The sequence below is a fragment of the Micropterus salmoides genome, unplaced genomic scaffold (assembly GCF_014851395.1).
Source record: "Micropterus salmoides isolate LMB-PRFRI ecotype aquatic unplaced genomic scaffold, ASM1485139v1 Ms_hic_scaffold_11, whole genome shotgun sequence".
In the NCBI taxonomy this organism is placed as follows: Eukaryota; Metazoa; Chordata; class Actinopteri; order Centrarchiformes; family Centrarchidae; genus Micropterus; species Micropterus salmoides.
Window position 1 is genome coordinate 6,295,632 of NW_024040152.1, and position 15,904 is coordinate 6,311,535.

The 15,904-nt window shown below is 38.5% G+C and overlaps 2 protein-coding genes across 3 annotated transcripts; both read right to left on the bottom strand.

Moving 5' to 3' along the window:
- Nucleotides 1-7,862: 7,862 nt before the first annotated feature.
- Nucleotides 7,863-11,380, bottom strand: arl4aa (ADP-ribosylation factor-like 4aa). 2 transcript variants are annotated; one of them, XM_038710619.1, is made up of 2 exons: nucleotides 11,273-11,380; nucleotides 7,863-9,318 (listed from the first exon to the last, which is right to left on the bottom strand). In XM_038710619.1, exon 2 carries the CDS (start codon nucleotides 9,215-9,217, stop codon nucleotides 8,615-8,617), a length of 603 nt encoding a protein of 200 aa, XP_038566547.1. In that variant the 5' UTR covers nucleotides 9,218-9,318; nucleotides 11,273-11,380; the 3' UTR covers nucleotides 7,863-8,614. The 2 variants fall into 2 exon arrangements, with proteins under 2 accessions (XP_038566547.1, XP_038566546.1); XM_038710618.1 differs by lacking the exon at nucleotides 11,273-11,380 and adding an exon at nucleotides 10,432-11,151.
- A 1,053-nt stretch (nucleotides 11,381-12,433) lies between these two features.
- si:dkey-30e9.6 (uncharacterized protein LOC564083 homolog) lies at nucleotides 12,434-15,677 on the bottom strand. Its single transcript, XM_038712294.1, has 4 exons — nucleotides 14,877-15,677; nucleotides 14,615-14,663; nucleotides 14,191-14,333; nucleotides 12,434-13,422 (listed from the first exon to the last, which is right to left on the bottom strand). Exons 1-4 carry the CDS (start codon nucleotides 15,318-15,320, stop codon nucleotides 13,339-13,341), a joined length of 720 nt encoding a protein of 239 aa, XP_038568222.1. The 5' UTR covers nucleotides 15,321-15,677; the 3' UTR covers nucleotides 12,434-13,338.
- Nucleotides 15,678-15,904: the final 227 nt, after the last annotated feature.

The following is a 15,904-nucleotide window of genomic DNA, read 5'->3' on the forward strand; positions in this document are numbered from 1 at the left end:
TAGCCTGCCCTACGTTGTTGACATGTTGTTAATTTGTCATTTTGTGTGCTTCAACTACGGATAAAGTGCAATTTATACTTCTACGTCAAATCGGCGGCGTAGCCTCCTCGTAGCCCCCTACCCTACGCCGTAGCCTGATGTGCACCTCCTCAAAAATGTAACTACAAGTCAAGTCGACGCAGACTTTAAGCTCTGTGATTGGTTGGCTGGGTAGCCTCGCAATGCCTCCGAGCCGACAGGAAGTGCCCGTGCTTTGAAGTAACTTTTACTAGCGGCCAAAACGGCAGGTGTAACACGGTGGATCAATATATTTGACCGTCACAACCCGAGCGAAATGACTCGTTTCGCTATCAGAATGTGATCCACTTGACCGATAACATTTGAAAAGGCTACACCAGCTGCACGTATATAATTTTACCCCCATTCCCGTTAGTGGATGGCTAAACCGGAAGTTAGCCTGCTCGCCTGGCAAAAGTCAACACAGTGGACGCTTAGCGCTACTGCCGACTGGCGTTTGAGGGTGTAATTGCAGAATGACGGACACACCTATGCACAAGTATAAATGCATGGCTACGTGCGTAGCCTACGGCGTATCTACGTACATAGACACAATACGTGCATAGCCTATGGCGTAGCTACGCACATAGACCCTACGCAGGAGTATAAATGGGCCTTAACAGCTTTCTGTGAGCACCTTCCACTCTCTGCAGGCTAACGTTACATAGCCACATGGAGAATTTCAGAATAAGAGCATTTTGCTTTGTCTGATTTTGCTGACTTGTTCTGATTTTCCTTATTCGTTCAGTTGTCCTTGATTGTTGTGCTTATGGTTAAGTACGCTATGTAGTTAAATTGTTTCTGTTTTTTCAGTTTTAACCGTGTTTATTGTTGATGTACGATTGGGCGTCTGCAAAGTTTTTTTTTTTTTCTGTGTCTGACTTCCTGCCTGGTTCATCAGCTCTCTGCTGCTTGACACATCTTCCGTCAAAAACTGGCAGACTGTCAGTGAATATTGAGCTTTAGCAAAACTTAATTTAAAAAATCTCAAATTGAATCGTAATCAATTGAATATTTTCAGACACCTTAAACCGTTATCTTTGGAAGTTATGTATTATAATGAGGGAAGTCTTTAACACGACTTAGTAAATTCATGATGTGAACAGTAGGTTTTAAATTTTATTATGTATCTTTTTACAAAATAACCAATATATTAATTTACAAAATTACATTTTTAGTATAGCATAATTGGATATTTCCCACTCAGCCTAAACTGCATGAATTCTACTAAGTACACATGCTTATATTCCCCCTGCATATAGAAACAACTTGTGCAACCCAATCCTGGAGCATGCAAGTGCAGGCTATAATGCTCAATGTCATGTGCTTATAAATGTTTCTAAAATGTTTGAATCCCACACGTGACCTCGGCTGCATTTCATGTCTTTCCCCCTCCTGCCTGTACACTATATCACGAAGCAGCAGTTAAAATCATCTTAAGAGAGAAGACATGTCTATGACCTCTGTGTGAACCCCTGCAAAAGGCTTCTTTCTTAGGTTTGGGAATTAATTTCAGGGCTGACACTACTAAGAGGCGTTTAGGTGAATCACAGACAGTATCATCTAATTTGAATTTCAAATATCACACAGAGGGCAGAATGTCTAGACTAAACAACTGTCCTATATCTTTATTCACAGAAAGACTTCTGACAAGTTTATCAACCTCCAACAGATGCACTGAATAATTTAGAAGCAAAAACTCCAGACTTCACTATAGTGACATTTAAACTTTATATTGCACTGCTGTTTATTTAAATATGTGATTATTTGTGAGACATCTCTCCTTTCAATGCAAAGTTGATGCTCCTACATTTGAGCAATAGATCTGATTATGACCATGTTGTCACTGATTGTGGTTGTATTGTATTGCATATGTAAAGATTGAGATTTTAAGTATATATGTCATCCTTCATTCCTTTTCTGCCTTTGTTCGTACCGCTGCTATGATCCTTCATCTAATTGTGAAAATACTAATTTCTCCCATCATGGTATTGACTAAACGTTTAAACGTTTTATTTCTACTAATGGCTGTTTCTGTGTTTACTCTTAAGAGGTTTGCAGTTGCAAATGTGTCTTTCCTGCAAATTCTATTTCTCTTGTTGGGGTTTTTAATGTCAAGATCAGCAAACCACACCAACACTTGCTGATTACATAAAGCACAGAATCTTGAATGCATAATCTTCAAACTATTTTTGGGCCTCTCATCTGTCGAATGATGAAACTCCACTGCTCGCCCTGAATTTCTCCGTTAGTCAGTGTGTGAACATAAAGGTTTGGAGGGCACAGACTAAACCCACTATAATCCCTCATGCCCAAACAAGACCAAAGACAAATTTCACAGGCTTGTGCCTCACAATACCCAGACTAGAGGGGACACGGCTCTTTGTGGACTCGATTTGTGTCTGGACATGGGCACGTTATGGATGTTGAGTGGGTGTAACTGTGTAGCCCCAAAGTTCAAGGTCAAAATGGTGGAGAGAATGAAAAAGTAATTTGACCAACATATTGTGTACGCACACACAAATTTCCCCCTTTCCTATTCCAGCTGCCGACAGTCATGCTCTCTCAGAGGTGAAAGAGCAATCATCACCTCAACAATGAGGCTTTCACACAGTCTGAGCCAAAGAATGTCACTGCATTAAAACTGTCAAGCATCCATGGCGAAAAAACACTGTTGCAGCACACAAGTGATGCCTAATTGATTTGTACTGTTCTTATAAAACAACATTTAGCTTTGCATGTAGTCCAAGTGACTGCTAATTTAGGCTTAGCTTGAAGTCCAGGGGTACATTTTATCAGATTCTGGTGCAGGCTTCAATTTGTTTTATTTACATCACAACAGTCCTACAGACAGTGCTGCAGATTTCAAGCAGATTAGATTTTGTATAATGACACCACCTTACACTGTCTTTGACACAAATTTGTATTGTGTTATTTTACATTGAAAGTGTATCAAAGTGCCACTGCAACACTATCTCTTCAGTTGAAAGTTTGGTAGCACTTTTCATTACACCTCAGAAATAACATATATTATATTACATATTAGTGGGATAATAGTTTGAAAGCCTGATAGTAGCCTATAACATTGTTAACCTATATTACCTCTTCATCAGGTTTCTACCCCACTGATGTTACAAAATATTGCACTGAATGCCAGTGGTGCATTCATTCACGAAGAGTTAATGTTGATGTTTGAGCAGAGGACAGCACCTGTTGATATTCAATCCGTACGTTGAAAGCTGATACCCACCTGCAATGTGGACCTCTGTACACCTATTTTGAGTCTGATTTAGCAAGTAAAAACATGTATGCTGGAGAAAATCAAATGTTAAATTTCAATCCTGTCTGCTGTCTCTGTTAACGCTGACGAATAAGTGTTTTAGTAGCCTAAACGTAACAACATATGGGATGTAGGATGCAAACCCCCGTCTCTGGTGTCAAATTTCGGTGCTGTGTATGCCCAGCCGCCCACGCCAACCTCCTCCCTGTGACTTATCTGCAGTATAAGGATATCATATTTCCTACCATTAATACCTTATTGGAAAAACTGACATGTGTGGGCCGTTATCCCCATTTGAACATTATTGCACCTCGCTCCTCTGTATTCCGGCCAGCTTTTCACCTTCGAGTATGGCCGTTAACAGCTATAAACAGACGTGGTCGGACGACACATTGTATGAACAAGTTCATTTCAACCATACTAACACCTTAACGGTGTCATTTGTGCACACCAAATGTAATGGAAGTATCTGTGAAGAATTAAAAATGACCAGATTAAGAAAAGACTCGGCATAATCGTTGGATTGTTGATTTTGGAAACTGACATAAATTGCTGGACTCAGGCCCTCCAATTTGTAACAGAGATGTGTGAGGAAGGGTGTTTCAGAAGCTGTTCGACAATCTGACAAGTTTCATTTGAAGCATACTGACACTTTGAATATAATCCAAGCAGAAATTATGTTTCTGGCAAAACATATTTGGCAAAGCAGATTAGTTAGTGGTATAGAAACTTATTTTGTGGGAGATAACATGGTTCATTTCAACATTCATACCAGAATATGTAATCAGCAACATAAACAGAAAAATGTCTGACAGGAATCACAGCACTGCCACAGAAATTTTTGATCTTAATTGATTTGCCTGTGTTCTTTTTGCCACAGCTCTCTCTCTGTCTCCATGGATCCAAAGGATTAATGAAACCAGCTTCTCTTCACTGCACCAAAGAAAACAGGAGTGCACTTCTCTAGCTCCTCAAACAGCGCACCCCCCCACTCCCCCCCCCCACCCTTGCAGGTGGCCCCGTTCACTACTTTGAGCGAGGCTGCGGGGCTATGGGAGGAATTCACATGTAAATAGGCCACTCGCTCTCAATAGACTGGGGGAAGAAAAATGAATCTCGTCATGATAACCTTGCATAACAAGCAGGCTAGGAGTATGAATATATTGCTATGTCCCCTTTTTAAGTACACAATGGGATAAAGCTCAAAACTCAGCAGAATAGAAGAAAAAAACCCTCTGGATGTAGATTTATGCCAAAGTGAAGTTGTGCAGTTTGACAAAAACATTAATGTGTCATGGGCATGCAGAAAAAGAGCTTTATGGTGCAATTTTAAATGTACTTCCTTCTATACTACACTACACTACACTACACTAAACCAGAACGTGCCAATCTCCTTATTTTCAATTACAAACGAAGACTTCAGACTTCTTCAGTATTCTGTTTGTGTCTGAATATGCAAATTTTTGCATAAAGACAGGTTTGTTTTGTTTTTGTCATTGAAAATTTAAATGGGAGCCAATTTTACCTATTAGCATACTTACCTACTTTTATCTTTATCAGTATAGCTAAAAACTGCTGATTTCTTTTTCTGAGTGATTGGTAATAGGCCATTATATTATTTCATTTTATATTCATTTACATCTGTGTTATTTGTTTTAGTGGTTTGATACATATTATTCATTAAATAGATATCCATGAAGTAATTTTAGCTGAAAAAGATGCATGTGCGTGCACTACCGGGTTGCCTTTGTTTGTAAGAGTTAGAGAACCACTGGTCTACAGAGTAGTGGTTCAGGGTTCATAAGTACCACACATAGACAGTTTTAGGAAATTGGCAGTTCACAACTCTGGGAAAGGGACTGTACAAGCCTTTGCCCTTAACAACAGGAAAGGGGTCAACTACAACTCCCAAGAAGCATTGCAGAGAGAAACATCCAATCAAATTCTGATGCATCATTAATAGCGATTGGAAGTTTACACTATTATATATATAGATTTTTGGCCAATGTTAGTTGAATTCAATAACTATGGTGTGGTGTTCTGTCCTCATTGGAACAACTAACTGGCTTTAATGTCAACAGTGGCTGAGGCTTATGGGAAATGTATTATTTTCAGCCATCTGACATATCAAACAAAATTTCCCAAAATTTAACTTGAAATAATTGTGACAGATGAACACAAATGTATAGTATGGCTAAATTATTCATGAGACTCCAAGATAACTTGTGTTCTCCATGCTGAGTGTTTCAAGGGTGCGTCAATGTTGAGGAACACTGAGGATATAATTAAAAGAAAACCTAGACATGGGAATTTACAGTGTGGAGAAATCCTTCTGGAACCAGCGGCTCCTCCCAATTTGCAGCTCTCTCATGTGTTGTAGATGTGTGTAAATCTCTCACATGTTCTCACAGAGTAGAACATTTTGTACAGTATTCAGCTGTGTGCAGCCCAACCTGGAAAATAACTGCCAAAGCCGATCATGCCTTAGGCGTCTCTCACCAAGAGCAGCTGAGATGGCTCCAGCGCAGTATAAAAGCAATAATGGGAGGGAATTCTTGTATGGATGAGCTACTCCAAACAAGAAATTCTCATGAAGCAGTGTGCTTTCATTTCATGTTGGTAAGAGCGTTTTCGTGCCAAGCCCTCGATATGAGGTTAATGGGTTAATGCAGAGCCCCTGGATGAGAGATTATTCACCCTAATCCACCTTTCAGTAAAGACTGAGTTAAAGGACCAGACAGAAGAAGCCCTTTCTACAAGCAAGTGTATAAACTGTATCGAGTAAATGATCAAGTAAAGTGATTATGGTTGATTTAGTCACTCTATATGGTTTGAGACACATTAATCTGAGTCAGCCAAAATAAAGCTGAAGACGTGAAATAAGCTTTTCGATTTGACCGGTAATCCCTTGGTGAGTGCCTCAGCAGATCAAAAGAAATGGCCTGAGTGCATACAAGGAGGGAAAGCAGGACAGGACGTATGACTTGAGTTACACACACCCACACACAAACACAGAAAAAGCTGACGTGGCTTGCAGAGATAAGGAAGTAGAGTCAGGAAAAGTGTGAATATACCTTTGCCCTCTTTTAGTTTCCTTCCTTGGCAAACAAGTTGTGAAGAGGCACCTGGGTTTCCCAACACAGAAACATAATTCATCAACATATGACAAAAATGGGAATTTCTGGGAACCTGACAACCAATAGGCTACTCTAGGTTCAAATCCAACCAGGACCTATTTCCTTTTGCCCTAACTCCTGTTCACCTCTGGTTAACTATATGATAAAGTCATAAAAGCAACAAAAAGATTCAAATAACTACATAAGTATTCCAATGATTACGTTCTGCTACACTCCTGAAGTCATAAAAATGTTTGAAAACTAGCACGAATGACATGATTTTTCTATTTTTTAATTCAATAGACCCCCTGAGATCCAGCACCGAAAGGCAAATCAAGGTCACAATTATCACATTTAACTGGAACAGATATTTATATGAAGTGGATGTTTGGTGATTGAGTCTGAGAACAGTGCAAACTACCAATCTGCATCACAGAGTTATTTTAGAAAGCCAGCTGCTGCACTGGCCTGTTGGGCTCACAGTCATTAATTGTTTAAAAGGGATGGGAGAGCAAATGGCGTTAATACACTGGGCTACATATCTGCCCAGCTCACTCCAAAAATACTCGTTAATGCCCCTGGCTTCACACTCTCCTGCCCCAGCCTGTTGCGCTGGTTTTTGGCCTCCAGACTGCCACGACATCATTTTAAAGTCCTGAGGATGGCCTGTCTATGCAGCAACACATCAGTGCATTTCTTAGGCCTTTACACTGCAGCAGCCAATCATGAAAACACATTTTAGTTTTTATGTGGAGAGCTTTGGATTAATTCTTTGGATGTTTGTATTAAGCGTCTCTGATGTGCACCAGGTTTGCTTTTGATGGGTACAGACACGGGTAATATTGCTGACAGTCTAATGGTGCGATATCATAGAGTTAGCTCAATACACAACATGCAAATACTGTAACTCACCGTGTGTATTTGGTGAGAAATAAAGGCTATAATAGCTACAGACAACACAGCATTCTTCACCTGCATGCAATCAGTTAAACTGAGCTCTTAGTTTTAGGAGTGTCCTTCTGTCAACACAATCATTGTTGCTTAAAATGACACCGAGGAAGTTTTTTAAAGTGATAGTTACAAGGTAGGATGACTGAGCATGTATTTTGTTTTTCGGAAACCCCTTACATCACATTCACATGTGACAGAACAACTAGTCCTGTCCTGTCAAATATTCAGCAGCTCCACTGGGGAACAGGTGGTTTAGTGCTTTGCTAAAGGGCACATTGACAAATGTTTTCACATATTGCTTGATTCAATAGTCATCCCTCTCCATGGATTTTAAGCTCAAGCCTTCCATAACCAAAATTAATTTAAGGCTACAATCCTGAACATCTTTGTACCTGCTTTTTAAACAGAAGCTCCAATAACAAAGTGGATATAATTATACCCTCCATAACACACACTTCAACATTGCTGTAAACGTTTTATTAAGCAAAACATAATGCATACACTGTCTAATGACAATGTGGTCATTGTGGACCAACTACAGTAGCATCTGTTGTATTTTGCGCAAACATTTCTGTAAAATCCAACACAATATGCTCTATTTAAAAACTGTAAACTTCATTCGAAGTGATAATCTAAAGTGCTTTTAAAAAACAAGAGATGTAAGCCTGCAAACAAATTGATAATAATGCGATAATACAAGATAATACTTTTGTTAAACTAAGTCCAGTGTAAAAAAATTAACAAATTATAATACCATATATAACAGAATAATAAAACTGATGTATTTTGCTCCTCTGTTGTAACAATTTTATCATTTACCAAATAACCCTTCAACTTGTCAAAGCCTTTTCTTAAATTATTTTTGGTAATATTGTCTGGAACAGCCATGAGCCATTTGTGAAACATACAGCATCCTTAACTTCTATCACCCTTCCAGACCCCAAACCCTCAGTGCTTTTTAATCCAAATAAACTCTCTAACATATCCACACATGTCTGAAACTTTCTCATCTTCATACTGTATTCCTTTATGTGTCACTTCCTGATCAATAGCATCATTATCACAAGACCAAGACAGTGAATCTCAAGTTTTGGACTGATAAAACTCAGTATGCTGAATCTGGGCCTGCAATGTATGCCTGTGTCCACCCATGAGAATATCCTTTGTTTCCTTCACATATAACAGTAGACAAGTCATTATCATAAGAAGTTTATCTCTTTTTCTTTTGCTGCCGGAGTGCCTTTCTCCTTTTAAGAACCATATCATGGAGTCTCTCCAGGCCCTCCCTGAGTCCGTCTCCTATGATAGCGCAGGCTGGCTGAAGGTGCCAGGGAGTTGCAGGGCCGAGTTCTTTCAACGCCAGCAACTTCTCAATTTCAGCAAGTCCCAAAGAGTGCCTCAAGTCCTGTTTGTTGGCTACCACCAGCAGGGGCACCCCCTGATTTTCAGAGGTCTTGGCAATTTTATGGAGCTCCGTTTTGGCCTCCTCCATGCGCTCTGCATCCACAGAGTCCACCACAAATATGATGCCGTCCGTGCAACGCGTGTACGACTTCCACAGGGGGCGTAGCTTCTCCTGGCCACCTACATCCCAGAAGTGGAACGTCCCAGTCCTGTGGCCGCCCAGAGACAGCTTGACCTTCTCTGCATTAAAACCTTTGGTGGGCACCGTGTTCACAAACTCATTAAACTGCAGTCTGTACAGAACGGTGGTCTTCCCAGCGGAGTCCAGCCCGAGGATGGCGATGTGAAAAGACTGGAAGAACGAGATGCCTGAGAAGAAGCTAGGTTGCTCTGATAATCCGTTCCCCATCTTTCCTCATGGGGGAGGATTGGTGATTTGGGAGATTTGATCCAATTGTCCAGCAATAATCCTGAGAGCTGCTGATATTCCACACTGACTGCAGCAATTATCTGAAAAGCATACTGCAAATGTTATTGTGGGTAAAACACAAGCTTACAGAAGCAGTAGCACTTAAAGCGAGATTATGTAAATGAGCAGCAAGGTGGTAATTACAGGATAATGGCACATTAAACTACCCTATATTTCCCAAGATTCTCTAGTCTGTTTTTTTGTTTATTTTAAAGACGATGTCATTAGTTGATCTGTATGAGCTAAAAAAAAGTAAAAGAATAGCACAAGTAGAGTCAAAAAGTCAACAAACTGAGTAATGTAAGTGTCACAACATCTATCTAAAGATTGCTAACATAAACCACCAGAACAAGTATGGTTGTAGCAGTAAAGTGTAATTATTTGAGCAAGGGTGCATTTGCAACTTTTCATTCTTATGGGCAAGTGTTATGTTCATTTTCAAAAATTTTCAAGCTAGACTTGAAATCACTGTGAGTAAAATGGCTGGTGTCTCTATCATGATATCTGCAATCTCAAGTGAGCAGTGAGGAAACATTTATCATCAGCATGCAAAATATAAGTATAGCTAAATAGTTTGCCTGAATACGTTGGGACTGAAAATGTGGTGACATTTTAGGGTTGTTTTTGGTGGTATTAGAAGATTTTCACATGCAATTTATCATTTCCACAGTCCACAGTAGTGCGTCGCTCACCGCGAAACATCATTTATGACCAGGAAAAGACTGTTGAGCAATACACTATATCTAGTCTGATATCACAATTTCATATTGAGATCAGAGCAAAGGCATGATCCAAGACCACATCAAACACCTACAGTCACACAACAAGGAGTTTACAATCACCGTATTACGTTAAATTAATGTACAAGTCTACAATAATGTGCTTAGAGACACCACATTGTACTGTAGTTTAATTTATTCATCTCATAATGTATCATTTTGACATTCCTATAGGGGCCTGTTTGCTAGTTTTGCTGTAATTCTAGTATAATATTACATCCTTAATTGTAATTAAAATACAGCTTAGTTTCCAATGACTTATCTGGATATGGGATTGCACTAACGTTAAATTTATAGAGGACTGACAAGTATTTACACGGCAGGTGCAACAAATGCAATTTTTTGTCGAGTCCAAAAGTGGTTAACATTACCTACCAGTCTGAGCCATCCGTAGAGAAAACATTCATTCTAATCCTCCCTGAACAGAAACACGGTCCTCTCCGACGCCTAAACAACCTGAAATTCAACTCACGGTATATTTCCAATTCGTAGGTATGTAACGACGACGGAAAAAATCCTTCCCCAGAAACAGACCAACCCTCCCTGTCTGTCCTCGGTGTCCCAGTGTGGATCTACCGCTGATGACACTGCTGTCAGTCTGTATCAACGCCCACACGAACACTGAGGGCGCATACGATTGGTGCGTGGCCTCTCTTTTCTGTCTGCTGATTGGCCGACACGGCTGTCAATCGCGCGCCTGCCCGGGAACCAGGATCACCTGTTGCTCCGTCTGTCTGTCACGCTATTTTACTATTGACATTAACATTTTATCGTTATTGATCCGCAAACAGATTGTAGCCGATTATATATATATTATACTATATTATACAAAAAAAACAAAAACAATGGAGAGGCCGCTTCAACTCAACTGTCATAAGAAAAAAAGGTACATCTCATTTAAAAGTTGTTCATGTTTAAAACTCTACAAGCGCTGTCCAGATGACGCTACAGTTATATCGTACCACCAAGTTGCAGATACTGCAGATAATATAGTTCTGATTTCCTTGTCAAATAAAACCCAGGCCAGTTAAGTCTACAACAAGAAGCTTCATTATCATCCGCGGTATTTTGTAACGTCAGCCCACGTTAAACCATCAACGGACATTTAGATAGCACGCAGGGATACTCGTCGATAAGCTAGCTAGTAAGTTAACGTTAGCCTTGCCGCACCAACAGTAAACGTTGGTCACCGTTAAAAGTAGAAATTGAGACTCACCGTTGATTCAACTCGGCGAGTCACGTTTGTCCATTTTCTGTCTGTTGCTGTGTGTGTGTGTGTGGAGAGAGATAGAGGGTGTGTGTGTGTCTGGCTGTGAAGAAACAGCGCCGCCCCATTCATTTGAGTGTTTTTGTTTGAAACGATTGGTCAGGGAAAGCCGGAAAAGCACCACGTTGACTGCAGCCCATCAGACATGAAAGATAACAAACTTGCCTCTTAGCCTCTGGTTTATATAACCTGTTTCTGTTTATGAATTATTTTAGTTCACAATTGTTTGTTTGATTCAGTTTCTTTTAGCAATCTGTACACACAACATTTGAATATTGTATTGCATATGTATATTATTATCATAGGCTATTAATTTTCTTTTACAGCCTAAGATAGTTTGCGAAGCCTGTCCCTGTGGGCTTTTATATAAATACATAAAAACACAGCAAACAGTTCATACAAAACAGCACAAAACACACAGTGATGCAATAAAATAACTATAAAAGTCATATATTTAAACATTTATGATATGTAGAATGTAGAAGTCCAAAATGGGCTTTTATACTAATACGCAAAACTCAGCAGAAAGTACAAAACACAAACAATGATGCAATTCAATTACAATAAAAGTCTAAAATGATAATCACAGCATCATTTTCAACTTTTAAATGATATCCGATTCATTATCCATTTTTCCACCTTTCCATCTACCCATCCCTTCATTTATTACTTCATTCCTTAACCTGCTTTATTTTCATAGATGTATTTATGCTCTGTAGCTAATAAGACAGATTACATATGGTCCATCAGTCATTAGCCGCTCTTAAAATTTCTGAAACTCTCAGAAACACAGCACAGAAACGATATAATGAAAAGTAACAAAAAGAAAACAAAACAGCTAAAGGCTCTGAGTATTTTTGCACTTGTAATGTAATAAATATAAAACCAATTCCATACAATAGACTTACAGTATGTTTTATTTTATGTGTTTATTTAGGTAGTCCTGTGCTAAATTCTTTATACTGTAGATTCTTTTATAGAGGATTTATGGAACAGATTTGGATGAAATTTATTGTGTTCCCAGGATTTTTCATCACTCTTCTTTTGACTTTGGTTACTTTGTTTTCCCTGTATAGATTTGTCCCAACTGCCATAAGACATTTGCACAATCCTGTAAAGAACTACACAACTAGTAAGTAGAATATTTATTAGCCATGCTGCAATATGCTTTTTTTAATCTCCATTTCATTACATTATTCACTATTGGAAAGGATAACAAGGGATTAAAATAAGAAAACACATGGCAGCCTGTGGGTCATGTGGTTTAATGTGACTGATATTCTTTTCATTTTATATTTAGTCTCCGAGTTATGCACAGAGTCACAGATGACTCATTAAACATGTATGTTCAGCTCATTCAGATGTACTTCAAACATGTGCAGGCTTCACGTGTTTATAATTCTTGGGATACCGAATGAGCAGCTGTCAGTGCAGCAGTGGGCTTCACAACACAATGTGGTGCGATGACCTTCATGACACCGCAGCCACTGCTGGTCTTCGGCCATAAGATTAAAACAATAATAATCTCTGAATATGTCAGATATGTTCAGTCCTTTTCAGTTCACTTGGTGCTCTCAGCTTTTTTACAACTCAACAATAACATACTGCAACTTTTACAGTTGAGATGATTTTCACATGTGCTCCCTTTAAATTGCATTGAAACTAATTCAAACTTTGTAGCTGCCTGGAACACATTCAAAATTAAAGAAAAAACACAATAAGCTTTGGAAAATATCTGTTAGTAATGAATTAATAAATTTGAATTGTAGTAAATGTACAAAAACATACATTATAATTGAATTAGTCTTTAAAACTATACAGTAGACACAACAATAAAAACTAGTCACATTTATTTTGTTTTATGCTCATTGTCTGTTAGAATTGTATGTGTATTCAATACTTAAACTAATTAATTTAATTTTCCACATTATACAGTTTAAGGAAAGAGCTGAACAAAGAAATTCAAATATAAAAATAACATTTAAAAAATGGATTTGAAAGGAGAGAGTCATGATTTAGCAATTTTTCCACGATCTTGAGAGTTTCTCCTCCACACGGTCCAAGAATGCGCTGTATGCTCCTCTTCTTCGTCTGTGTCTCTGTGAAACAGACATTCAATGTCAGTATTAAATTATATGTAACTCTAAGCTGTCTAAACTGTTGTAAATTACTAATGTAAAATACAACAGGTAGCTTCAGTCAAACGATGTAAATTAAACAAACAAAATATGTTTCCCACTTTGCCTATAACTCATGTTAAACCAAATGAGTATTTATTTAGTTACTTGCATATGCTTGTTTTTGGTAATACTTTGAGTTTTTCACTCCTGCACAGGGAAAAAGCAGTAAAGTATAAACACCTCTGACAGCATTATACTGTGATAACATGTAGTCAGTGGTGGAAGAGGTATTCAACTAATTTACTCATGTAAAAGTAGAAATACCACACTATAAACGTACCCCCATTATACAAAACGTACTTAAGTAAGAATATATGGGTATTAGCAACATAATGTTCTTAAAGGTTTCAAAAGTAAAAGTCCTCATTGTTGTCTGATCATTATTATTGACGTATAAATATGTAAACGTTACTTTACTGTTGTACTTTGTCAAGCAGGAAATCATTTTAACTACTTCATATACTGGTGGGTAGTGTAATCTTCAACAATGCATCACATTTTATAAATTCATCATATGTTCTGTACTAATCTAAAGGTAACTATAGATATCAGATAAATGTTATGGATTAAATACTACAATGTCTTCCTCTGAAATGTAGTGGAGAAAGAGTAGCACAACATGGAAATACTTAAGTAAAGTAACATAAATGATTCTTTATGTATATATGATGTCATAACGCCACTGACAGAATAGGACGCTGATTTTGGAGGCCAGAGCGGCTGAGGAAGTATGAGCCTTGCATCCCATCTTGGCTCTGCAGGTTTATAGGTGTCCATCTTGGTCTTGGTGGACCTTGAATTAAAATCTGACTGGCATCTAGTGGTCCGAACTGGAAAAGAAAATATTTTAATTCAGTCAGTCATTTGAACCCATAATGGTATTTGAAAATTTAGGAAAACAGGCTTTTGACTGAATAAGACATGTTCTGCTCGCCTTAAAAAAAATCTGGTAGACCTTGCACACCTTGACACAAAATTAATTAGGTTTTGGCACAGTTTACATATACAATGGAAACATCTATAATACCACATTTTTTCAACCAAAAATGTAAAAAGATGTAGTGAATCCACTTACTAATGTCCATATGCTTTAATTTAAAATTCAGGTTACCAGGATCTCTCTCATATGTAGTAACTATTCCTGGAAGGTCCTCATTAAGCTGAAGTCAGATAAAAAGCAAAGAGTAATAATAGAGTGAAGTTTTTACTGTTGTGTTTATCGCCATCATGTGGTCAAAGCAAACATTACAAACTGTTCCTGACAATGAGTCTTCTTGCCTTTCTTGTATCAGTCTGCATGTTCATCACCATTTTAAGAGATATTCAGGAAACCCTTCTGAATAAGGTATAATGCACAATTTGTGTTTGCAGACACTTACCGGTCTGAAGTTATGTGGTTTGGGGTTCTTGTAAGGTCCAGAAGGGTACTTCCCTGTCTTGACAAAAGTCAGCTCATATTCCTGAGCATCAGGAGGCCGGTGTGATGTGGTGAACTTTGGAGGGTCTTCACTGTGGTACTTCTCATGTAAAACCTCTGGTAGAAAAACTCCAGTTCTCCTCTTTGTTTCATAAGGTTGAGGCACAGTTAGATTTGAATGTGTCTTTCTTTTTTCTTTCTTTTGAGGAACTGACACAGATCTGTACAGTTTAAGAGAGAAATCTGGTGGCTTGATGCTCCCCACGTCGCTTTGGCTCTGAGTCTCGGGGAGTGCGAACCATTTGCTTCTTGCAAAAGACAGATTCTGACTGGCAGAGAATTTGGTTTTTTCCTCAAAGCAGAATGAGGACAGTGGATGCAACAAACTCTGGGGAGCCATTTTGATTTGTTGATTAACAAAAATTAGGCATCTTGAATTTCCTGGAGATATCTCCTGACCTGTCACTTACTTCTACAGACGTGCAAATGTAAATCCACAGAGTTTGAAGTTGGACTTGTTGTACTGCCTCAGGAGAAAGTATCCGACAGTGGCACAAGGGTAGATACAGACACAACACATAAAATTGCTGCTTGGTAACGAGCGCCTTCAGTCTTCTGAACAAAAAGAATTACGTTAAGTGGGCTGAGCTCAGTAGGACGTTTAACAAAAGCAGAAACGTAGCAACAGTGCAAACAAAGGCCCTATGAACACAAGAAAAAAAAAAGTTTATACCAAGCCAATCCATTTAAGTAGGATATTCATTTACAGATATGAGAGTATGTGTTTTTATCATATTTCATTCTGTCTTGAAGAGCAAATGTTTATATTTATTTTCACATTTACAAATCTGGCAGTGTGAGACACGTCTATGTGGTGTGCCAGAACGTTGTTGAAGTATTTACTGTAGAAATAAAATGGTTTGTGTTTTCAGAGCCATCGCACTGCAAGCCTTAGTGCTCACTTCAGGTTTTTTTTGTTTTGTT